The following is a 25,206-nucleotide window of genomic DNA, read 5'->3' as shown; positions in this document are numbered from 1 at the left end:
CTTCTGCTCTCTGCCTTAAAGCAGGCTTCATTAACTTATTTTTTTTCTTTTGCTTTAATCATTTTTACACTCCAGTGCCTCCAAATGTCAGGGTTCATCAGACCAAGCCGGCTGACTACGGGGAGCAGTCCGTGCTGGAGTGTAGCGTTTGGGGGTTTTATCCTCAGGAAATGAGGGTGAGCTGGCTGAGAGACGGAGAGGAAGTCACCACTGACGTCTTCTCTTCCGAGGTTCTGCCCAATGGCGACTGGAGCTTCCAGTTTCACTCGTACCTGGAGCTGACACTAAAGAGAGGGGAGAGGGTGATCTGCAGGGTGGAGCACAGCAGCCTGCAGGAGAGCCTGGAGGTGGAGTGGGCTAAGGGAGGGTTTATCTAGGGGGGGGACAACACATTTACCACACAAGCATGTTTTAACTGGGGCTGCATGGTGACTCAGTAGTTGGGACCATCGCCTTGCAGCTAGATGAACCCCGGTTTGCGTCACAGCCTGGGCCTGGAATCTTTCTACGTGGAGTTTGCATGTTCTTCTGATGCAGCATTGGGTTTCACTGGGTTCTCCGGCTTCATCCCACAATCAGAAAACATGCTGAGGTTAACTGGTGTGAATGTGAGTGTGCTTGGTTGCCTGTTTCTATGTGTAGCCCTGCAATAGACTGGTGACCTGTCGGCTATGATAGACTCCAACTTCCCCGCGACCCTACAAAGGTTTAAACGGTGTATAGATAATGGATGGATGTTCTAACTGCAAGTTCAGTGAAGAAATGAATCAGAACATTCAAAGAATTGAGTTAAGTTTTGGCAAGTGGACTCCAGGCTCGTAATTATTGCAGATTGGACAGTGTCCTTCTTCTACAGTCTGTATGGACTGTGGTGGTGGAGCAGAGCCAGGAGATGCTTGAAATCTGATGGAACAATCTGAACAAAACGGCACATTAATGCATGGGCGTACATTTGGTTTGAATGTTGGCGGGGACACATGAAGCAGGGGTCTGAGCATCCTCCTCCAGAAAATATGGAGCTTAAATTCTTTATTTCCTGCATTCTGGTGTATTCTTTACTGACCGATTTGGACCTTTCATGCAGCATTTGTGGTGGAAATATCTTTATCTGTGTGAAGGCTGTGTCAGACCTTCATTCCGCCTGCATTGTTAACGTTATACATTTAGAAATAAATTGTAATTCCATTATTTTTCCTTTAACCCTATGAAGTGTAGAAGAATGATGACAATTTCGATTTTTCAGCCACACCTGCAGCAGACAATTAGATACAGATGATTTAGCATCATCAGCTCTGTGAAAACCTTCATGTTCAGCCCACACATGATTGTATATTGAAATGACTCTCAGCAAAAATGTGCATAACAGTTTGTTTAAGTGTCCTCAACATAACGTCGTCACATGCTGAACGCTGATCTGTTTGGCACAACACTGAAGCTTTTGAAGAAAACGTGCTTGTGTAATGATAAACTGGAAGGATCAGTGTGTTTGAAAAGCTTCTCATTAAAGTTGAATGTGCATGAAAATTCACTCATGGGGACACTTTACTCTTACATTATGGAGGAGTTTAGGAGTAAAACTGAAGCAAGATGGATGTATGTGGAGCACTAAGAGAAGAATTGTAACCGTTTTGAAAACAACCTTTTGTCTGAAAAGGTCTTCAAGATCAAATATCATCATGTCATTTTACACATGGCTGGATTATGAAGCACTGGTTCCCTGGGCACGTGTAGCAGGCCGTTCATTCCTCCTACAGCAGAGTGAGACTTCAACACTAAAAGCGACACAAAACAACCTCAACCCACACTGTTTTCTGCCTCCATCTGTGTGTCTTGAGCATGCTTTGTATAATCTGGCATTTTTCAGTATTTGTTTTGTACCTCATGTTGTTTGAATTATTTATATTTCCTAATATTTGTTTTGTGACTATTGATTTTGTGTCTCATTTAAGTTGTTTTTCGTGTTTTTCTGCAGTTGTTTGCATGTCTTTGTGTTGTTTCTGTGCTTCATTTTAGTTGCTATGCATCATTTTGTTGACAATGTGTCTCATTTTAGTTGTTTTGCCTCCATTTGTTGATGTCTCATTCAACTTATTTTACATCTGTTTGTTGATGTTGTGTCTTATTTTAGTTGTCTTGTGTGTTCTTCATGTTGCTTGCATTTCTTTGTGTTGGTGTTGTTTTAGTTTTTTAGCATCTCTTTGTTGTTGGGTGTATCTCTTTGTGATGATTTTCCCCTTTTTCACTTTGTTTTCTGTATCTTAGTTGTTGTGAATCTTGTCACTGTTTACATGTCCTTGTTGATTCTTTGTCTCATTTAAGTTGCTTTGCGTGTCTTTGTGTTGGCTTTGTGTTTCTCTTAGGCCATTTTGTCTTTCTCTGTTGTTGTTTGCATCTCTTTATGGGGATTTTGTGTCACACTTTAACTGTTTTTGCGTGCCTTGTCACTGTTTTTTTTGTTGAATTTTTGTCTTATTTCAGTGGTTTTGTTTGTGTGCAGTTGTTTGCATTTCTTTGTTTTACTTTTGTACCTCTGTTGTTGTTTGAATGTCATTTTGGGGATTTAAAAGAAATCTCAGTTAGGTTGTTTGTGTGTTTTGCAGTTTGTTTTTTTATCTCTGTGCTATGTTCATGTATCTCTTCAGCAATGTTCTGTGACTTTGCAGTTGTTTTGCATGTCTTTGTGGTCATTCTTTGTCTCATTTCAATCATTTTGCTTCTCTTTCAGCAAGTTTGGCTCTTTTTGCAGTTGTTCTGCATCTCTTTGTGGTCATTCTGTGTCTTATTTGGATCATTTTACTTCTCTCTAAGCTAAGTTTGAACCTTCTTGCAGTTGTTTTGCTTCTCTCTGCGGTACATTTTTTTTTTGTCATTGTAGCTGTCTGTGTTTCCTTTTGAGCTATTTTCCAGGGAAAATTTGACCTCTTGGCTCGTTTCATGATCCATCAATGACTTTACAGCATATTATTTTCTGGTCTATTAAAGGGACTTGAATCCAAAAATAATTGTACTTGATCTGTGAGCAGATTCAAACTTCACCATCTCATTTAGACACCTTCGCTTTGGATGTTAAACATGCCAAGATTGTGGTGGGGATCGTGTTCCTCTTTGCCGGCCTCGCTGTAGCTGCTGGTGGAGCTCTTTACTACTGGAGGAAGAAACAGAGGTGGGTTGATATTGTGAGACACTTCATTTTTCTTTTATGTTGGGTTTTTTCTGTAACATTGCCTGTTTTTTTTTCACATTTCAGGTTTCGCGGCAACCGACTGTGAACATAAAGACAACCCTCCCTGTGCTGTCTTTCAAAATTCCAAGTTTTTTCTTTCTGGAAATATAACAGAACCCAGCTCTTGACACTGAAATGAATAATAAAATAAAATCCATCACTGAATTCTTCCAAACATCTTCAAAAACCTTTCAGGCCATAAAAAAAGAAAAAGAAAATCCCCCAACATGTATTCTGCTCTGCTTGACCTACAGCGGAGATAAACGGCGTCGTGGGAAGGTGACATGCTGTTGCTGTACTTTGTAATTCGCTCACTGACATGGCAGAGCGCCTCTTTTATCATTTTTGTCAACCAAGGACTCGACTGACATATTATCCTTCAAACTAGCCCCATAAATTGTTCCAGCTTTGTGATGTGATCATTTTATAGGGTTAAGATGTCAGAGCTGTCACTTGGAATACTTCTCACCTTGGAAGAAGATTCATATCCTTACATGATTATATGACAAATCACATCTGTGTGCGTTCCATCCATATGAAAACATAGCATCATAGATGGACACATAGGTTATGTTATTGGTCCCATTTAAAGAATGGAATCCTGAGAAAATCTAATCATACATTAGGGCCTGATAATATTCCATAAGCAGGGCTTTAATCACCTCCCACACAACTCAAACATCCAAGAAGCTTTTGATTTACTGCCACAAAAGCTTATATAAGTTACAGATATTTACTGTAATTATTGATGCATTTTAGTAGCTTTCCCCCTCATTAAGTTTCCTTTAACTGACCTAAATGCTGTTGCACATATTCTTCTACATTTTCACTCCAGTCCTTCCAAATGACCACTTTTTGTAGATACTAACCTGCAGTTTTGAGGCTGCTCTTGCTCAAAGTAATAATCTTAATCACAGTTTGGTTATTGTCAAACAACCACAGATTCTTTTGCTGTTTACAACATTTCCACTTCAAGAACCGACTGTTCACTTGCTCCTTGATACATCCCATCCACTGACAGGTGCCGTTGCAAAGACTTAATGTGATTCACTTCACTTGCCTGTGGTTTTAATGTTGTGGTGATGATGCCGTGTTTACAGTCCATCACACTGTAGTGCCAAAACCGCCGAAAACAATCAGCTAACTCTTCTGTTTCACTCAGCTCTGTGGAGCTTTTATAGCGTGTTTCAGTGCAACTTCACTGTTTTGTCTCTCTCTCCCTTTTCACAGAGTGTTGTTTATGGACATGGCAGGTTGCTATTGTCAGGGAAAAGCAGCTCTAAAAATCCACCATGCGCTACCTACGCTCAGCAGCAAATGGCACGCAGACAAAGTGAGCAGCTAGAAAGCGAAGATGCATTTAGCAGTTTAAGAGCCAGACATTTCCCTCAGACATTAGCGAAGGCCAAAAGAAGAGAGAGTATTGGCTAGAAACACAACTCTGTTACTGCTGGCGCTGTAAACGGGCCTGATAATTAATGAACAGAAACGAACAGATTCTAATCTCATTCTATTAATTGCAATGACATCATATTTAGATCTGTATGTTCCTGCTGAATATAAGGTTGTGGTTTTCAAATATTCATGTGCTATACTGAACATACTTAAACTTGTGTTTTCTCTTTAAAAACAGCTGTTAATTGTCTGTATATGTAGAGGATGTGTCAGCATGTGAGGATGAATGTATAAATGCATTAAAACGTCATGACTGACAACCAAGATAAGGCTGCTCTCCTTAATTCAAGAAAAAATGGCTTTGTCTGTTTTTATCTGAGAACAGCGATAAGGTTGGATGTCTGAGCACATCCAGGCAAGACAAAATAAACCGCTTCCAATATTCCTCCTAATCTGCTCCAGTCATGTGATAAATTAAGCGCATCTCATGGAAAGTGTTGGATTCTTTTTTGACACATTTGGACAAACAAATATTTTTATCTTCTTAGATAAACATGCTATACTTTAACACAAGCATGAAGAAAATTAGCAGTTTTATTCATTCATTCCACAAAAATATCAACAGATGTAATATCATTTAGTGGAAAAAGTAACTACACCCTTGGCATCAGAAGCTGGTGTTGCCCCATTTAGCGGAAATAAATTATTTTAAATGTTTTGTAAAATTGGCCACCAGTCTCTGACATCGGCTTGCTGAAATTATGAACTCTTTTCTTGCATTTTCTGTTTCAAATCCCCTCCCAGCATTTCAGTGGGATTCCAGTCAGGGCTTTGACCAGCACACCATCCTCCATTTCCTCTTAGACATTCAGTGGTGGAGTTCTCATTATTCTGCTTCAGCTTCAATTTTCAGACAGATGGTATCACATCATCTTCTCTTTGGTATGGTGCAGAAGTTATAGTTGAATCAATGACTGCAAGCTGCCCAGTCCCCTACTGAATCAGAGAAACAACCCCAAACCAGAGCATTGCCATCACACTGCTTCACAGCTGGTAGAAGTTTTCTTTCTTCAGGAAAAGCACCAAACATGTGTTACTGTTCCTGTGGTCAAACAGCTCTGCCTTTGTTTTGTATGACCAGATCACTTTATTCTAAAAGGCCTAGAGGTGAATGCCCAACACAGTGTAAACTTTCTCCTTGAATGTGACACTCGAGGCTCAATTTCTCCTTAGCTAAGGGGGTTATTTAAGGGTATGGCATAGAATCCCTTAAATTGACTCTCATGTTAAGGAAAAATGTTAAGATATGTGTAATCGATTAAAAGAGACACAACGCAGTAATAAAAGTAATAAACTAATGTTGCACATGATGATGAAATATTATGGAATGAAATCAAAAGATTCCACATGATACTGATATTGCACAAATTACTGAGACAGTATTATTGCAAATGATATATATTATTATTCAGATGCGTCAGTTGTCATTCCTGTGGTAAAATCCAATAGTTTCCATGCTTTTATTTGTTTGGTTGCCTCGTGCTTGCCTCATCAGTTGATCTAATATGATCAAAGTTGGTAAACAGATAATCTAATTAAAAAAAAGCTGGAAGACAAGAAGACCAAATAGATCAGAGGAGGAAAAGATTACACTTTAGGATGAATCATTTAAAAACATACTAAAATGCTAAAGACATCCCTTTTTTTCTTTATTTTGGTTGCAGAGGTATTTTGTGCAACAATTTAGCAAACTTTAAGGGATACCTTAAGTATCTGATCAAGATTAGGAGAAAAATTTAAATACCTAAAGGAACAATTTAAGAAAACCTTAAGGGTGTTGTGTGCAATGGATTTTATTTTAAGGAAACCTTAACTTGGACTTGGTGTTTTGTGTAATCAGCCCTCAGCTCATTATCGCCTTTATGTTTGCTAGCAAATAAATTGTGAAATAACGTAAATAAAGCAAATAAAGTGCTGTCAAAGGCTTGTTCCTGGCGTTGTGACAGTTTGCACAATCTCTTTGCAGACGCAGCAATTTGACATCAACAGCTGCAGAGTTACCTGCTGACACAGGGATTCAATTTTGAGGTCCTTGGAAGCTTCTTTTGCACCATTTATAGCTGATTTTCCTCACAGTGGAATGATTTATTTAAAATAATTTGGAGATCTCGAATGCCACCAGACCTACAGACATCCACAGCCTTTTTTCACCAGAGATGTAAATGAGACAGGCTCCTGATCTCCTGGTTGTAATATTGTGGATTAGAAGGTGTGATCAATGTAGGGGTGTTCAAATGCACTGAAAAAGCCAACAGTTAACAGGAAACATACTTATTTACCAGCGCAGTTCTCCCTCAATATCTATATTAATGTTATTTTTGGACAGCAGCTACATCAATTACAGCACTTTGTAACTGCAAATTTTTTGCTGCTGCAGGAAGACGTGCTGTGGATTACGTAGGTAAAGTTCCACCGGGGTGATGCTGCTGCACGCCGTGATGTAAAAGATGAATGAACTGAACGCTGAACTGCAGGACCCTGAATTTCTCTGAACGTACCTTTCCTTTTTTGCAGCACCAGCTGTTGATTTGCACACTGCTCTGTAAATGATTCATCCTGATACGAGTGGTCTATTTTGGAATCAGCAGGGAAGCTATAAGAGCTCTGAGCCTCAACCCATTAGTTGGCATTTCAGATTGAAATACTGACTCACTGCTGTCAATATGGTACGTCTGTTCACCGTGGTGGCCGTGCTGGCGGTGCTGTCCAGCGGGTTTTGTGAGAAGACCTTTTTGCAGCGAGCTGGTGTGGCCTTCAGCAACAGAGAGTACAGATCTATGCTCACTGTGCCTAATGGAGAGCAGTTTGGGAGCTGGACCTGGCCAGAGATGTGTCCAGAGAATTTCTTTGCTGTTGGATTCAGTGTCAGGGTAAACTCACACTCTTTCACACATATTATATATTCATAAACACTATATTTAATATAAAGCTATATCATCATATTATTATCATATTGATATAATATATGAATGGGAAAAAATAAGTTTTATTAAAAATAATTGGTAAATAACATAAAATAATAATTTTAAAATGAACAATTAGCTGTTTTCAATTTTAGAAAAACTAACAATTGTATTGCTGAAATTGCATATCCCAATATTAGGCTACAGGATGGACTGCCATTAAATTTGGTTCATACAGTTGTTCCTCCCCCAGGATGTTATTACAAACACTTTGGTTAATATAGTAAAGTCAAAAAATTTAATTTGCACAATATTATTATCCAAATATATTCAGAACTGACATGTTTAATTAGCATATTAGATAATGCACAAAACTAAGATTATGAACATTGCAAACCATGCATGCTGACTTTTGTTAAAAAGCTAAAGACATTAATGTGTATATATCTACCACCTTGTTGCCTCTGTAGCTGTAGAAAATGATTGAAAATATTATGTTTTAACCTGTTTACTGGTACAGTCATTAATTAGCTATTAATTAACTATTTTCACTCTTAAACACCTGTATAAGTACATATTTTATATAGGCTGCAGCTATCGATTTTATTAGTTATGGAGCAATCTACTCAGGATTATACTGATTATTTTAATTATAAGACATTTTTTTTAAAAATTTTTTTTGGTAAAGAAGTAATTACACATAAGAGAACGTTGAAGAGGTATTTTAAAAAATAAGCAAATAATTGGTTTCATTTTTTAGAAGAATGAACACCTATATTTATAAGCAGAGTTGAGACAAGATGTAAGCTCTTTGACAGGCAGCATTACAGACTACCTAAATACCCCAATGGTCACTTTGAGGACCTCCAAGTCGGATTCTGGCGTGGGATACGAAAAATGTTACAACACCTGTGAGAAAGTAAATGACATTGGCGGCTAGCTAGTTGGACAAAGAGTAGGTAGCCTTAAACTGGAGTGAATGAGGTTGTAGGTGGACTAGTTAAGCAGTTTGTCATACACCTGCGTCGTATTTATATTACTGCATTCAGCAAAATCAGCTTTACCCAGTCCGACAGGTAACAAGCCTCGGCTAGCTTCAGTTAGCTAGGTTAGCTGTGAACAGGATTCTTACCGCCGCCATGCTGGAACTGTGACCTTTTAGCATTCTGGTAGGTTTGTTTCGTTTTCAGCATAAATTATCCACAACTCTTTCTGTGGTTTTCTCTGGCTTGCCATGTCTTTTTGTCCATTGCTATTTTCTTACCAGAATTTTGAAATAATATAGCATTTTTAAAAAATCATTCATTTAGAAAAGTTAGCTTGATTTTCTTCATGAAATCTTTAAACCTTTTATGTATAGATGTAAATTTTTGTTTTATGGATGATAACTTTTCTTTAGGGCTTTGTAGTTCATGCTTGTTTCATTGATAATATGGAAATTTAAGGTACCTAGAGTGAATTTTATAGAGTTTAGTAAGCACCTGTCCTGGTTGGTGTAGATAGCAACAGCTGTGCAGAATTAGTAGCGTGGAAAATAACTACATAATAAGTGCATTTATTTAGGAAACTTACAGCTATAATTTACATATAGTTGTCTTCCACTAGATTTTTTTTCAATTATTTTTTTCCACAGTGGATAATAGAGTTTTTGCAACAGAACGATTTGCTTTCGTTGTCATTAGGCATTCATGTTCCTTTGGTTATTCCACACCTCAGGATTATTATCTAGTAGTGTCATATATAATAATATATTCACCAAAATGGTGTTTATGAATGTGAGCCTGTCCTTTGAGGCATCTGAAACAGGTGCCCACTTAGTTTTACATCTTGTTTTCAGTCAAGCTTTTGAAAAATTATTCTTTCTGTGCACACTGGACAGATAAATGCATCTTTTAGTTCACAAACTAACCAACACTAATCTGAATACGCTTAAACAAACACTCAGTCTGTACGCTATCCTGACATGAATTTTGGTACTTGAATTAGCAGCTGCGTAACCAGAGGCAAGATAAGAAACTGGCTTAACCAGAGCACTTTCTGCTTCTGGAAACTGTTCTCTGTTTCCTCAGGTGGAGTCTAACCAGTACGGTTCGGATGACACAGCCCTGAATGGGATCCGCCTCATCTGCGCCAGAGATGAGGACCGCAGCTTTCTGTACACGGTTGAGTCCCACACTGGATAGTAAGCAGCAGTAATAGGAAGTTCTACTCTAATAAGTTGGAATAATTGCTTTATATTATTAGAAATTATTTGCTAATCCTCAAAGCTCGGTTAAACTATCAAGAAGAGCACATTTGCGGTTTGCCAGGCTGTGAAATTAGCAGTTTCTTTTTCTTAATTTTTGGTGGTAATGCACTTGATAGCATTAGTAATCACTTTTTAAACCACCATGTCCGTTGTCATTTTGCCTTCAGTTTCCCCTCTTTTCATGCCATCATTTTTATGTTATTTAACAACAGGAAGTCTGATGCTAAACAATAATGAACATATCGCTAAAACGCTTTCCTTAATTTGGTTCACCTGGCTGTATTGTGGAGGTTAAATAAGACCAGTTAAGTACTTGGGAAGCACCAGAAAGCTGGAGACAAACATCATGTTCAGAAGTGAAATGAAACCGCTGCTTGGGCCGTGTTTCAAATTAGGTGTTGGGATACTGAAATGTTGTGATTTTCCTCCATCGTTGGATCTCTTCCTGATGTTTTTCTTTCACTCTGTTGTGTTTGCTACACCTCTGCCCAGCTTCGGTGACTGGTCCCAACCTCAGTACTGCCCCAGCGGTGTGCTCACCTCTTTCCAGCTTCGTGTGGAGCCCCATCAGGGTCTGTTTGGCGACGACACGACCGTCAACAACATCAAATTCCGCTGCAGCAGTAACCCGATGCTGGAGGCACCTGGCATGAACTGGGGAGAGTACGGCCACTGGAGCGCAGAGTGTACTGATGGAGGAATCTGTGGCATCGAGAGCAAGATGGAAGAATACCAGTACGCCCTGGACGACTCCACTCTCAATGATGTGCGCTTCCATTGCTGTGCCAAATCTCAGCAGGTAAGGTCAAGGATTAGATTCTGAGACCCAGAAATAGTTGAGGTAAAAATGACACTTCCTCAAATAGCTTTACATAAACCCTAGATGACTTTATTTTCATCTCTCTGAGCAAGTGAGAACAGTTTTTTTTCTGAATACATGACACTAAGCCACGTCAAAATTGCCTCTAAGCATTGGAGGTACTCCCACCTTAAGCTGTAGCTGTATACTCTTACCTAGACCCCAACCTGCACCAAGAAAATCCATCCCTTTGTCTTCTCTCGAGAGGACAAATTACCTACTTAAGCACAGTTAATCTGCCTCAGGTACTCTTACAAAGCTCAAAGAAATCTCGAGAAACCTAAGCACAAATTTGGTTAAAAAAATGCCTGAATTTAGTTGAGACGTCTTACCAGTAGAATTAAGCGATAGAGAGCATGTTTGTATCCCAAAACACGACCCAAGTGTCGTTTTTAGTGTTTTCAGAATCACAGCCAGCTGAGTGGCGGTGCCTGAGGGTTTCTCATTAACTCGAGAGTTTTTGATGATGATGTGACAGTTTCTCCAGATGTTTCCACGTGATGAAGATGGAGGTCTGGCTACTTAAGGGAACTTTAACACCAGCTGTTCATGCTCATGTTTGGAAATGTTCAGTTCACAAATCAGTATTGGCCTGATAGTCAGAGAACACTGACACAGATTAGCCCATATTATGCTCTCCTTTAGTGTGTGAAGGCTTTTCTTTGCATGTTAAAGGTCTGCAAATTTACTAATGGAATTATTCACTCCCACATGCAACACTGCTGAAAACATACCTGAAACACCTTGTTTGGAGTCCAGGCTTTTCTTCTTTTATTTATCTACATAACTTTGTAGCTTATTTGCATAACGCCTGCCTGCAGCTAGTTTGGCTTCAACCAAATAATGAACATCTTCCTTGTAGTCTGGCGTTTTTTCCTTCATGAGTGTGTGCTTCTACATCTATCTGCCTATACTCAGAAATTTGGGGTTACGAAACATAAATAAAGTAAGGTAACTTTTGATTAGGCCAGCTGACCAAACACAAATAGTGGTGTTTTTAGGAGGGTGGCCTGAAAAGAAATAGGAATAAAAAACATTTTTCAGACACAGGGTGCAAGGAGATGCTACAGCAATGTACAGTAAGAGAAATAAAAAACATTATAGCTTGTGAACATATTCAAGTAGACCCCAGAAGTGAAATTCTAAACAGAAATTTGTGTTAAATTGGCTCCTTTAAAGGTATGCTTCAGTAATGCTTTTAGTCATATGTGCAAACCCTTTTCAAAGTTTCCTTGGCTAACTTAGCAGCCTTTCTTCATACAGTATATAGATGGACTATGTTATAGAATAGAGAATGAGGAAAAGATGGTAAGATGATCTCTAGAAATCAAACACAAGTTAAAACAACCTGAAAGTTTAGTGCTCCTATATAATGTACTTCAGCCCTAAAGTTTTTACATAGAGATGGCTTTAACAGATATATCCTGACAGTAGTCCAAATCACATCATTGTAAAATATAATGAAGTTGGTAGGCTGTTGTTTTATTTTGTGTATTAGTTTGTGCTTGTATGTGACATGCTTTTTTCATTGGGATTGGGGTCTAAAAAGTTTGTCATACAACACAGATGACTAGTTCCTAACTTTTAGCCACAGTCACGTTGGCTAGCATCACGTTTGTTTATACACTGATCAGGCATAACATTATAACCACCTGCCTGATATTCTGTTGGTCCCCTTTATGCTGCTAAAACTCCTCTGACCCAGTGGGACCACTGGGGAAGTCCTGCAGCACCGAGATGGTGGCAGTGGATTCTGTGGGTTGCAGGGTGGGACCTACCTATGCAGGTCAGGCTTATCCTGGCACATGCAATGAGATTTGGATCTGGGGAGTGTGGAACCTGGGTGAACAGCTTCGGTCTGTTGTGTTCTCCGGGCCACTCCTGAGCAGTTTTTGTTTATTGTTGTCTTGAGTGCATTGTCCTGCTGAGGGTGGCATCAAGGACTGCTGTTGCCATGGAAGGATGGGGTCATGTCAAACATCCACATGAATGTCAGGACTCAAGCTTTGCCAGCAGAACGTTGCATTATAACAAGATGAATGATGTGATTCACTTCACCTGTCAGTGGTCATAATGTTGTGGCTGATCGGTGTGTATTCCAACCTCTAATTCATCCGTTTTCTTTCATTTATCCACAGTGGGGTCTAACCATTAATGATGACAGGTTGTTGTTTCACTGTCCAATACAGGAACTGCTTTCTAATTTTTCTTTCCAGGTCCTGATTTGTTACTGTGAAAATGAAACAAATTCAACAACACAACAAAAGGAAATATTTTTAATTTGTTGTGGTTCAGATAAAAGAAAATGAACTCCAGGCCTGAATGCACCCTGCTGTTTTTGAACCACGATAGGCCTCATGAACACAGAAATCAAATCCCATCAGAGCTTTTCTCTTGTCTTTAAAAAAAAAGGAAAGCATTTTGAGTTATTTTTTCGCTTTCTCGGTATGACAATGTATGTGTTTTTATATATTGTTGTGTTGCATTATTTTCATTTAAAAATGCAAAAGGAGAAACAGTGGGTGCATCTGTTAATGTACAGCTTCAGAAGTGATTCTAGACTTTGAAAGCAGCAGAAAACAGTCAATCTCAACATCCATTTCTTAAAAGTTATGGATTTTTTAAAAACTATATGGCACATACTTCATCAGCAGATTAATTTTTCTCAATTTTCCATGTAGTTTTTTCAGCTATCTTGCTGATATTTGCTGTTCTGTTCTGCAAGACAACTAACTGCACCTCGAGGACAAATAGTTTTGATGTCCACTTTACTTTTTAACAACTGAAGATATAAAAATATTTTCTGGGAAATTATTAAATGTTGTATTAACAGACATTTACAGTATATTTCTGTGACATCCTTTCTGTTTATGAATTTGTGCTTCATGTTTTTTTTTTTTGACAGTGATCAACAAATGAGAAGCTCAATCCAGTTTGTCTCCAACACCTTGAACTCAGAGATTTCAAATAATAAAAAGCCCATTTGAAGTGCTGCTTTCCAATCAACTGAAATGTCTTTTCTTGTTTCCGTTTCTTCCTTTTCAATGCACAAATATGAACTGAGATCAGAGTTCTAAGCAGTCAATAGTAAACTGACAGTTATTTGCCAAAACATCCAGCTCTGAAAAACAAAGTTGAGCGCCACCTTCAATTTCAAAAACAAAAAGATGAAGAAGCGCTGCTGCAGATCGAGCCCTCATCTGAAGAGCTGCTTTGTACATCGTGTCATCCCCTCATCAGCATGAGAGCGGTATGTTTTCATATCCTGTCTAATGAACCAATGAGCTCACGGTGAAGTCATAATAAGCAGGAGCCGCTGACACAGGCATTTCCCAGAATTCCTGCTGGAACTGAGGTAATTAAGAAATGACAAGAGAGGGGGTATTAATTAATTTACAGTTTAAGGCCTGACAAAGGTTGATAAGACACCGACTGGCACACACAGAGGTAATTGTGCTAATTAATCGGTGAGTAGTTAATCTGCTAACACGGAGTGTGCGGAGAGTTGGGTGGAACTCGAGGACGTTATCAGACACTGAGGTAATGGTTTTCTGAAGATTTTGCAAGTCAAGGCAAAATGATTACAGTCTTTGACACAGCTACACAGAGCCTCTCGGTTATGGTAATGAATACACTGGTGCTGACCTCATATCCAAGTTGGAGTTATTGGAGTTTGATGCTCAAGTGCACTTGCTGCTCTGCTTAGAAACTACTCCAGGTGACACATTCATGTTTTCATCAAAGCATGAAATTTGGTGCAGTTGTAAAATTTGAAGCTCTGATTATGTTGGTTTTGGCCAACATACTCCCAACTGTCCAAAGAGGGACTCTTATTCATGACCCGTTTGTTTCACTATTTAAAAAAAAATAAATAGTGCTGCAGCAAGCAATTATTTCCATTTTTGTCCTTTTTGTGCTTTTATTGCTTTGGATACCAGTTTTGCATCATCTTTCAACCTGCAGGTTAGTTCATTTTGGCTTGTAGTGAAGTATATGGACTGACAGTGTCCACAGAAGGACCATTATTGTGATCATTTATTTGACATTCATGTTTTTTGTGTTATTATTTTTGTTTTCTCTTTGGTTAGGTTTAAGAAAAGATCATTGTTTGGGTTCAAATAGGCCCTTACGCAGTGTTAACCATGTATTACAAGGCAAACTTCTCCCATTTGCTACAGTCTTTTTCATTTTCTTGGTTATCACAGGAAGCACTGGACACATTTAAGGTTATGGAACGATCATGGTTGGAAAGAAACGCTGACTTTTCACTTTTCAAACTGTGTTAAAAGTCCAATTATGCTGCTCAGTAACATCTTTCATTTGACCTTCCTGCTTCTTAAATGCCCTCATCTTTTAAAACTCATGCTCCCAGGTTTTCTGTCAAATATTTGAAGTCTCAATTTTAAGATGACCTTGAGGACATTGCTTTGACATAATCAGGGCTCTTTTCTCACACGGCTCCCTTCACAGCCAACCAGGCTTATAAAAGCAGTCTACAGCATGAAGGTTGAGAGCCCTTTAAGGGGATTAAAAAATAAAACCTGGATATTAAGCTTTTGAAAAAGCAAAAGAAACCTTAAAGTAGGTGACTACTTAAAGAAAAAAGCAGCATAAAATGTTTTAGTAAGGTGTGAGGCTGGTACGTGCTGGTAGCTTAATTTTTTTCTTGGTTTTTAATTCTCTAAATCAATGGTACTGTTCTGGAACATGTTGGACAAAATCTCCAATAGGTGTTCAGTTTGGTTGAGATATGCTGTGGCTTCTCGTGCCCTATGAGGTGGGAACTGTCATCCTAGAATACACCACTCCCTCCAGGATATAGAAATATTATCACTGGATAAATATGACCACTGAGAACAACTTTGCAGCGATTTCCAGTGACCCTATCATCTATGGACAGGATAAGTGGACCCAAATCATGTCACAAAATGCCCCTTAAAGGCATAAGAGAACCACTGTATCCCCTAACTTTCGAGGCCAAGGGTTCAGATTTTTCCTCTAATTTGTAACCTATGTGAAATTTATAATATGAAATTGTGAACATTTGCACAGTGGCACGTCTATTATTTGGCAAATGACAGATTAGCCATTTTCCATTGCCATTGTGTATCAAATATTACCTTTGAATTTCAGCACAAATGGATACAAAAGGGCAGTGTGTGTGTTTAATGTTTCTCTTTGCAGAAGGCCTCAGGCAGGCACTAGGTGGCAGTGCTGCATCAAGCCGTGCTTACACCCACATCTCACCAGGAACGGTGACTTTTATGGAGAGACACAGCCAATATAAACATTTTAGAATGATTTTATGAGTGCATTGAGTTCTAGATCAATCATTTCAGTGTTGAACACCTGGCACAGCCGTGTAGCTCCATCTCTTAGTGGACCTCAGCAGCCCTCTGGGCACAGAGACCTGCAATCTGTGTTGAATCAACCTCAGCATCCTGTACCGCAATCATGAAACAACATTTTTTACAGTCACAAAGGAACTTCATTATTCAAAAACCCTTTGCAAACTGTTGTGCAGCATTACCTCTGGGTCCCAGAGTGGAACCTTGCTGTTGTAACGCCCCGGGTCATAAGTTTAATATCCAAACCGCAGGCTCGCTGTGTTTCTGACCATCTTAGCAGCCCTCAGGTGGGTCCCCAGCCTGCCTTAAGAGCCATTAACGCCTCCTGTTGTGAACAGAATGGATTTGGTGTTTTTGGTTTTGGTTGCCGGCACAGCGCTCTTCTTAATGACCTTACACTCCCATGGGTTCCCAGCTCATGACTTATAGATTACACCGGCTGTGTTGACTCAACTGTAAATATAGTTCACAAACACCGCCGGGTTATTATGATGTGTGGCAGTCTAAGGTTTTATGTGAAATATTGATGCACGAGGGACAGTTTTGGGCCCAAATGGTGTTGTTTTGATATAAGGACAAAATAAATGGTATTACTGTGGCGCTATGGTATAATAACTATCAAGTTGATCTACTCTAAGGTTCCCAGTAATGTAGGTAATAACCAGATGGAGCAGAACTGAAAAAACATCCTTTCGCTTAGAGAAAATGTTAATTTGGGTCTATATGTCTCATCTCCCTGCTGCATTCGGCTTCTTTTTTGTATTTTCACGGTGCACTGCTGCTGTCATTTCATCTTTCTGAATTTGTCCAAGGGCATTAAGGACTGTCCTTGTGCAGAGCAAGGACACAGCGTATTGAAGAACTTAGGGACAACCAGTGTCTTTTGATTCTCAGGGTTGCATGTAAAACTGGAGGGCACAAATACAGTCTTGGACTTGATGATTTTTGCTTCTCATGCAGTTGTGCATACAAACATTCTTCATACAGAAAAACCAAAAGCCATAATTGCATTTCAGGAATTCTATTATCTTGTAGTAGCGTAGAGACTAGCTGGAACCTATGTTGATATCAGAGTTAGTGTATCACACTTTCATAGACATTGGCTTCTTATTTTATAGTTAATTTTACTAATTATCTGATGCATAAGGACGGATATAGGTGCAGTCGGCACTAAAGCTGCTTAGACAGTTTGCAGTTTTATTATTTACTTTCTTGCTGCCACACCTAGCATTTTTGCTATTTATTGTCTTCTAAAGTGTCCTAATTTTTTTCATCTGTTTTTGCCTTTTGTATTTGTTGTTTTGTGCTTGTCTAACTCAATGGGTGCTTTTGGAATTTCTTGGTATTATCATCTTGTGCTGCAGTGTAATGACAACAAAGCTTCAACTCTAATCTAATTAAAAATAGTTCAAAGTAGTCCATGAGAAGAAATGCTGCAGTATTTGAGGGGGAAAAGTTCACCCAGAGGCAAGATGTCTATAATTTATTTAGGACATCACTAAAAATTCTGTCCATGTGTGACGACAATTTATCAAACTACAGCAACATATGCTACAATAAAACATGTTTTTATTCTTACTAGGCTACCCTATTTTGGTAGTTACTGTCATGACAAGAGAGGCCACATTCTAAAGCATCCATATGCTGTAGGGAGGCAATAACCTGTTATGAAATACCAGAGCCCTGTTGAGGAAAAGTATTTTGACTTGGTGATGTGATGGTCATCAGGATTCAGTTGTGTAACAAATCATTAAACTGTAGCTTGCAATCTGTTGCTCTGATTGTGACTTTTCACCTGTTTAAGATGCAGAAAAGTGTACAGTATCATATAATGTCAGATCTCAACTGCTGCAGTCTCTGTGTTGGGGATAATTCAGAATTATATGTAATTGATGAAATCACTGCTGTTATTCCATGTTCGTAAATTTCTTGTTTCATTTTTTGTCTTTAGAGGTGTTCATCTGGATTCTGCTGCTGTCTGAGGCTGCAAGTGTTTAATAAACTTATTTTATAAACGTATTTTTTTTACATGCATTTTAGTTTGTAATAGACGCGAAATTGCAGAGAAAAGTGAATAAGACACAACATGAAAAGAGTTTTGTTATTTTTGAGAGATATGTATGTGCACATTTGCCAACTAAAAGCAGGCAAACTGTTTTTTCTGGTCTCTGTGATGTTTATGCTTTGCTTTTATGTCAAACTCATCTTATGGATGCCTTGCTGACTGAAAAAGCTGCTCTGCTCTTAGCTCTCATTTAAAACCATTTACAGATGCGTGTAATATGTGTTCACCTCAGATTGACTAACATTTAATAGCCAAGTCTCCTCATTTTAGAGGTATAGTTATGCAAAAATATATTGAAGCTTATCACACTCCCATCTTGAAATATTCTGTGGAAACGTTAATTTCGTGTATTCACATATACATAAGCACATACTGGAGAATCATATATACTTCCTTCTTGTGCCATTTTGCAGGAATATTTACATCACAGCTGACTGTCTAATCGTTGATCAAGACTATTGAATGGTTGTGATTCTCGGACTCCATTCAGTCTTGTACTTGCTTTAGAACTGTAGATACACGAGTTCAACCTTAAGTATTAGTTCTGGAAAAGCGTAAACATTGCTTTTTACTTTTCAGAGCAGCAGCTTCAATGAGCAGAAACTGCATTTGTTTGACACAAACGAAGCAAGGACACATGTACACATTAAATATAAATCATTTTATAATATACAAATTGTACAGATGTCATGAACAATAGGAATGTGGACATACTCAGGATAGCAAAGATAAAGAATACTTTTTCTTCCTCCATAGCGATGCAAGTGACAACAGCACATGATCAAAGATACTCAACATTCAAGATGGCAGCCGAGGTGATAAAAAAACTCACATCAGAGACAAAAATCTAAGAATACATTTTCCAGAGGCTGTGAGCAAGCTAAAGTGACAACACAGGGGAAAAAATGACGGCATCCTATTGTATCATGTTCTGTCATTTCTACTCTGCCAGATTCACATCATAGTAGCACACAGGAAATGAACCATAACGTTTTTTACAGCATTACCAAGAACGATTGCACCAGCGCCACTATTGAGGCTCAGAGACAGTTATGCTGATATAAGACAGAAAACTGGATATTACTTTTTTTTTTTTTTTTTTTTACATGAACGGATAGAGGGCTGCAAATGTATATTTAAGTGTAACATTAGTCAAAGGTCTCCTTCTTTTCACGGACCGTTACATTGACACGGTTCAGCATCATTTAACTGATGAAATGTCAGATCCTGCCTCACTTTTCTCTCCCCGTCTGTGTTTTTAATACCAGATCACAACTACCCCACAGTCCCTGGAGTGCACTGATGTCAGAGGTCAGACTGCAAAACGACCAATCAGCCCTTATCATTGAGACTCGGAGCCCCGAAGGCCGCGGCCTCAGGTAGGATGGACGGATACAAGGTCGGTTTTGTCGAGGTTACGGCCGTGTTTGTGGATGTCCAACCGGAATGTAGTGGGAGTCGGAAAACAGTCATGTCGCTTGAGATCACCTCGTTGTTGAACTTTTTTTTCCAGAACTCTGCTCCCATACATAAAGAGGAATATGATCTGTTTGTTCTCGCAGGATGCCAAAGGGGAATACATGTCACAATTTTTAGATTAATAAAAAAATAACACACAAAAGGGGGAATTCAGAAACACTGAAATAAATTCGTAAAACAGATAGATGACAGTTAAAATGTTTATCTCCACGCTGAGGGGAGTAAAGAAATTGATTAAATCTGATGAAATATGCTGACTAGGATTCAACAGGGAAATGTCTCAAGTATTCATGAAGATTTGCTGTCTTTTGCTTTTCATAATTCATAGCTGTCAAATTTTGACAAAACTATGAAAGTGACAGTCGACTCTTATTTGCCTCTGACGGCAGAGGTGGCATGAAATATTTCTCGAATACAGTAAATGCTTATTAAAGCTCAAACAGCTGAAAACAAAAAGCAACCAAGAGAATGAGGGAAAAAAAGGAGAGGAGAACACTACGGAGAATATTATGATATGACTTTATATCTTAATATCAGAGTGGTTATTTGTCATATGCTCGTGCAAACTCCTGTGTACAGCTGTGGAAAATCCATTCTGGCTTAAATGCGACCCTCGAACTTGTCTGCCATTAGCGATGACCTCATGCTCACAGTTCTGGTCTCCGTCATAGTGGAGGGCGAGAGGACAAGGAGCATATGCTTCAGGAGGTCACACATGCGGCGACCCCTCAGTTTAAAACCAACAACAGCCCTCGGGAGGTAGCTCGAAGCGTCAGTCAGCAATACATTTCTGCAAGCTTTAGCGGAACAGCAGAGGCAACACAAAGCCCACAGTATAAATCTCTTGACCCAAAAAACAGAACATTCACCATATAAAAAAGGGGGAAAAACATGTTCAAAACATGTTTCAAATGAATCCAAAACTCAATACCTTCATATGGACAAACACATTTATCCTCTCGCTCTGAATTCCAGTAATAAAACAAGGAACAACATCTTCAAAACACTGACTGTAGCAAAATTTTCATGTTTGACTATAACAAACATATAACACTTAAAATCACCATTTTGCCTCTAAAAGACAGTTCTAGTAGCAGATTGTGGGCCATTTACAGTATAGTAATAAGGCTAGACTGGTCACAGTTTTATATTCTACTCTACACAAAAACATATGCCATTTTACATTGAAAAAATCTCAGCGGCGGGTGGATTAATCCCCCAAAAAGGAGAGCACTTATTCAGCATAATCGATCTTACTTGTGTGTAATTGAAGAGTTTCTTCTCCAGAAAGGAGCCATTTCTCTTTACCGAGCTATCATTTATTCTCATAAAACAAAATATCCAAATTGTGACAAATTATAGTGTGTGTAAAGCAGGACAGCAGGTAGTTTACGTTCTTTATGAACCAAATACTAACAGTTTAATAAATAGACATATTTTGGGATGAGGTGTGTGTAATTTCTTTGCAAAATTTAACATTTTTAACTCTTCCTCTTCAGTGCAAATGACTCCCCATGACATCACTGTTAAATATGAAGGCTATTTGCTTGACATGTTGAGGTGTTTTGCTGTCAATACCTCCCCCAATACGTGACCCCATTATAAATGCATTATTACTGACAGACATCCCGCTGACAAAATCCATTAGTGAGCTAATGAGAGCTCTACACCGTGAACGTGGCCGCCGCCCTCCCTCCCGTTCCACCTTTGAAAATGGAAAGCTACACGATGCCATGAAACAGCACATTATGACTTGGTTATTGTCAGAAATGATGTCTGGTGAGAGGTGCTTAAAGAGATGGAGGTAAAATAATGAAAGAAATCTCAACAGGGGACGTGGGACACAAACGGCTGTTACTTTAAATGAGCCTATTCATTTCTTTTATTTGACTCTGAGGCTCTGTGGTCTCTCTCTTTTACTCCAACTGCTTTCTTTGTTTCAGTTTCTCCCTCTCAACACTCACTTCTGGTCTCAATAAAGAAAAAAAAACAAGGCAATATCCTAGCTGCACAGCTTAGCCTTGTATGCACACTGACACGTGCTTTTGTCTTCAACCATTGACTAGAATGTAATTAAAAATGCAACTTTTTGCGCAGAAATAACTCCTCGCTCATGTGTCTGAAAACTAACATCTAAATACAAGTTCTGCCCTTGAGGTGCAAACATTCAGCTGAATTTCACATCCATATCTAACTTCGCTTTGAATATGGAACATTCTGTATGCAAGGTGAGCTTACCACCACACCAAAGAGTGATTATCGACTCTCTTTGAAGCACTTGATGGCTTGGAGCTCGGTGTAAACAATTATCTCTTCAGCTACTTTGGATTGCCTGTCGCAACAAATGCCTTTCCCATCACCTCTACCAGCTTTCTCCTCCGAAGTCCCTCCACATTCCAGCTTACAAAGGAACAGGGAATGGTGCTACAGTCTGAGCCTACCTGCCTTCATATTGTCAGTTGGTTGAGCGACACAGGCCTGTGTCTCATCAAGATTCGGGATTTTTGTCCATTCACAGCTCCATAAATTGGAAACAGCTGCTCAAACTGCTCACCTGTCAGGTGATTGTACCTCTGGTAACAGGTCCTTTGTCTGGGTACATGTGTTGGACAAGACAAGACCAGAAAAGCTAACCATGGTATTGGACAGAATTTTTCTGTGTGTCTGTATAAAACAAGATAATTAATGTTCTTTAAACTATCTAACGCTGTTCAGACAGGATGAAGGTTTGATATCAAACTCTGCGTTACTTAAAGGCCTGGCCACACTAGGAAGTGACACAACAAAGTCAATCTCTTAATTTGTGACTACATTGGTGACATAGTCGAGGAATTAACTTGTAACACACACAAACTGTATATATAGGATAAATGTAGCGTCTTGATTTAAAAAGTGAGCAGTTTGGAAGTTAACCTGCATTCTTCATAACATCCAATAGGGGGTGACTCCTCTCGTGGCAAATAGAAGTCTGAAGATTGTATAGAAATCTATGAGAAAATGACCCAACTTCTCTTTAGATTAATTATTCGAGCAAACAGTTTCCTGATTAAATTTATGATGTTAACTCCTAGTTTTATGTCTCCTTCAATACAAAATGGTGTTCATTTTATAACATATGGTCCCATTTAGAGGAAAATAGACAAAAAAGTGGGGTATGTTTTAGGCTACCTTGTGATTGACATGTTGCTACTGTATAGGCAGGTGTAGTGTCCTTGAGTTCTCAGTCATATCCAGCTCTTGCTAGTTACATACAGCTTCAGATGACCAAGACAGTGATGGACAAATTCCGAACTTAAGCTTTTGTCCACAAACCAATGAGTGATGCCATGGTGGTGTATACAGTCCATGGTAACAAAGTAGTACTTGTCAATAGCTCTCTTATCTTCTCTCTGTCGTCATTGTTCAGGGGTGTCATTTTTTCTCAGTTTTATAAAATATATAATCCAGTATAGAGATATTTAAGCAGTAAATAAAGCCTTTTAGAGCTCTGCCTCAAACAGAACATCAATGTCAGGCAATTTGTTGAAAAGACATATTAGCATCATGAAATCTTGTTCTAAAACTGTCTGCACATCATTCCTCTTTTCTGGAGCAGTTTACACTCAAACAGAGGAGTTTACATAATGTTACCACACAGGTAATAGGCTACAATAGTTTCTTCCAGCTTAGACTCCATAACATATTTTCATGCACATTTTGAAGTATCCCATTAGACAAAGTTTGACCTCTCTGAGGTGATGTCTGACTTTTTCATTTCTAGAGATGCAGACAGCATGAAACATGGTCAGTGCCTTGACGACTGGAAACAATTCCTAAAGACTTCTCTCCACTTTTCTCTCGTAGATGATCCATGTTTTGTCTCTTACTTCCTTCTTATCAGCAAGGCTTTTTGGCAAATGGTTAAAAAAAAGGTTTCCATTTCCGATTTCTTTGTTGCTATTGTTTTTGCAGGGACAGCGCATACTTACAAGTAATCCCATCAGAGTCACCTTGCGGCTATTTTGCATCTGATTCACAACCTCTTCTACTGTGCTTATTACATTCATGTGTAACACAATCTTTACTTCCACCTTCTTATGACAGTATGCAAACTAGTTTCTTTGCTTTTTATGCTTAGTTCACTTTTTTTCTTTTTGTGAGACTTTAAAAGTTTGCTTCAGCTTCACTTCACCTTCAACAAGTTAGTTATTAGCACAAACTAATGCAGATCTACTTTGCTCCAACTGTAATGCAATGTTTTGCTCTTTTAATCACTGGGGTGACCAGGCCTTTAAACGTTCACTTCACTCTGCAGCCTGTCTGATAATGCCATCATTTTGGAATCTCAGCCCTCTTGTAATCCTCCTCCATCTATTCCAGCGACTCCACATTGACTATCCTGCCCAGCATGTCCTGTGTTGGATGTATACATTCAGCATGTGTGGTTATACAGTAGGACTGACGCCTGCAGTTACATAAATTCTTTCATAGCTACACTGTGGCAGGTTGCAGGAGAATCATCTGTGAAAGATGGTAGGTTTGGAGAATGCTGCAGCGATGGGGATCAAAGCCCCGTTAATTTGGATTAGGGACAACACTGTGAACCAGTTCTTAGGACGGGGGATTTGAGAGGTAAGGTGGGGGGGGGGACCTCGACTTGAACTCCTTGGGGCTACTCTTGAGTCTCCTCTGGGCTTTGATTTGTGGCCTATGGATCTGCCACAATCTCCTTGGCGATGACCTCAGCTGGTTCTTCTGTCTCGATTGCGCTCTCTTCGCCTTCATCTTTCTCTTCATCTGTCTCTACCCCGTTTTCTATCACAGCATCAGCTTCTGCTACTCCCTCGCTTTCCTTTTCTTTGGTCTCGTTCTGCATTTCGACAGTTGCAACGGTTTCCGTCACTTCCTTGACCTCTCCATTTTCTAAAGGCTCTCCGTTCTCTTTTGATATCTCTCCATCCACCGCTATCTTTTCTTCTTCTTCAGTGCTGTTTTCTTTCGTCTTTGCTGCTTCATCTTTCTTTATGACAGTCTCGATGCCGATTTCAATCCCATCATCAATCTTTCCGTCCTCTTCACACCTTGCCTCTCTTTCTCTCAGTGTCTCACTTTCTCGTGCTGCCTCTGCTGCGTTCACTCTTTCATCGCTACTCTTATCTTCTTCCTTCTCAACCTTTTCTCTCTCATCAAGAATCTTGGGATCTTCTGCATCCTTCTCAGTTTTAGTTTTTTCTTCTTCTTATTCTTTGCTGTGTCTTTGATGCAGTTCTTGCTGGACTTGCTTCGGGGCTTGAAGATTAATTTCTGAAACATTTACATTAGCATGTCAGTGGAATGCATTATAACTCTTTAAATATGCTTTCGGCCACAAAGCAGTACACACAGACTTAATTAAGAATGGATCACAGTGAATCTAATATAGCGCTGGGATAACTAGCTTATTCAAACAAATCTCATTGATGCAGGGAAGGAAATTGAGGCCATTGTGAGCCAAATTATTGGTGGCCTTGAGGCCTTCAATCTGACCAAACAAACAGGCAAAAATTTAATGCAATATGTCCTCAATTACTTGAACAACTTCTGCAGGGGTTACTGCTTGGAGAGATAAACTGCAAAGAAACAGGCCAGAAAATCTTGTTAACGCTAG

General features: G+C 39.1%; 1 protein-coding gene and 1 pseudogene across 1 annotated transcript; one reads left to right on the top strand and one right to left on the bottom strand.

The window, feature by feature from the left end:
* Positions 1-7,300: 7,300 nt before the first annotated feature.
* LOC110954855 (vitelline membrane outer layer protein 1 homolog) lies at positions 7,301-13,694 on the top strand. The gene is made up of 4 exons (XM_022199585.2): positions 7,301-7,548; positions 9,651-9,763; positions 10,322-10,628; positions 13,594-13,694. The coding sequence occupies exons 1-4, from the start codon at positions 7,342-7,344 to the stop codon at positions 13,594-13,596; spliced, it is 630 nt and encodes a 209-aa protein (XP_022055277.1). The 5' UTR covers positions 7,301-7,341; the 3' UTR covers positions 13,597-13,694.
* A 5,049-nt stretch (positions 13,695-18,743) lies between these two features.
* LOC110954857 (raftlin-like) overlaps positions 18,744-25,206 on the bottom strand; it is a 135,462-nt pseudogene continuing 128,999 nt past the window's right edge.

The sequence above is a fragment of the Acanthochromis polyacanthus genome, chromosome 12 (genome assembly GCF_021347895.1).
Source record: "Acanthochromis polyacanthus isolate Apoly-LR-REF ecotype Palm Island chromosome 12, KAUST_Apoly_ChrSc, whole genome shotgun sequence".
Taxonomy (NCBI): domain Eukaryota; kingdom Metazoa; phylum Chordata; class Actinopteri; family Pomacentridae; genus Acanthochromis; species Acanthochromis polyacanthus.
Note: the sequence above shows the minus strand (reverse complement) of the source record. Positions and strands in the feature narration are given on the sequence as shown.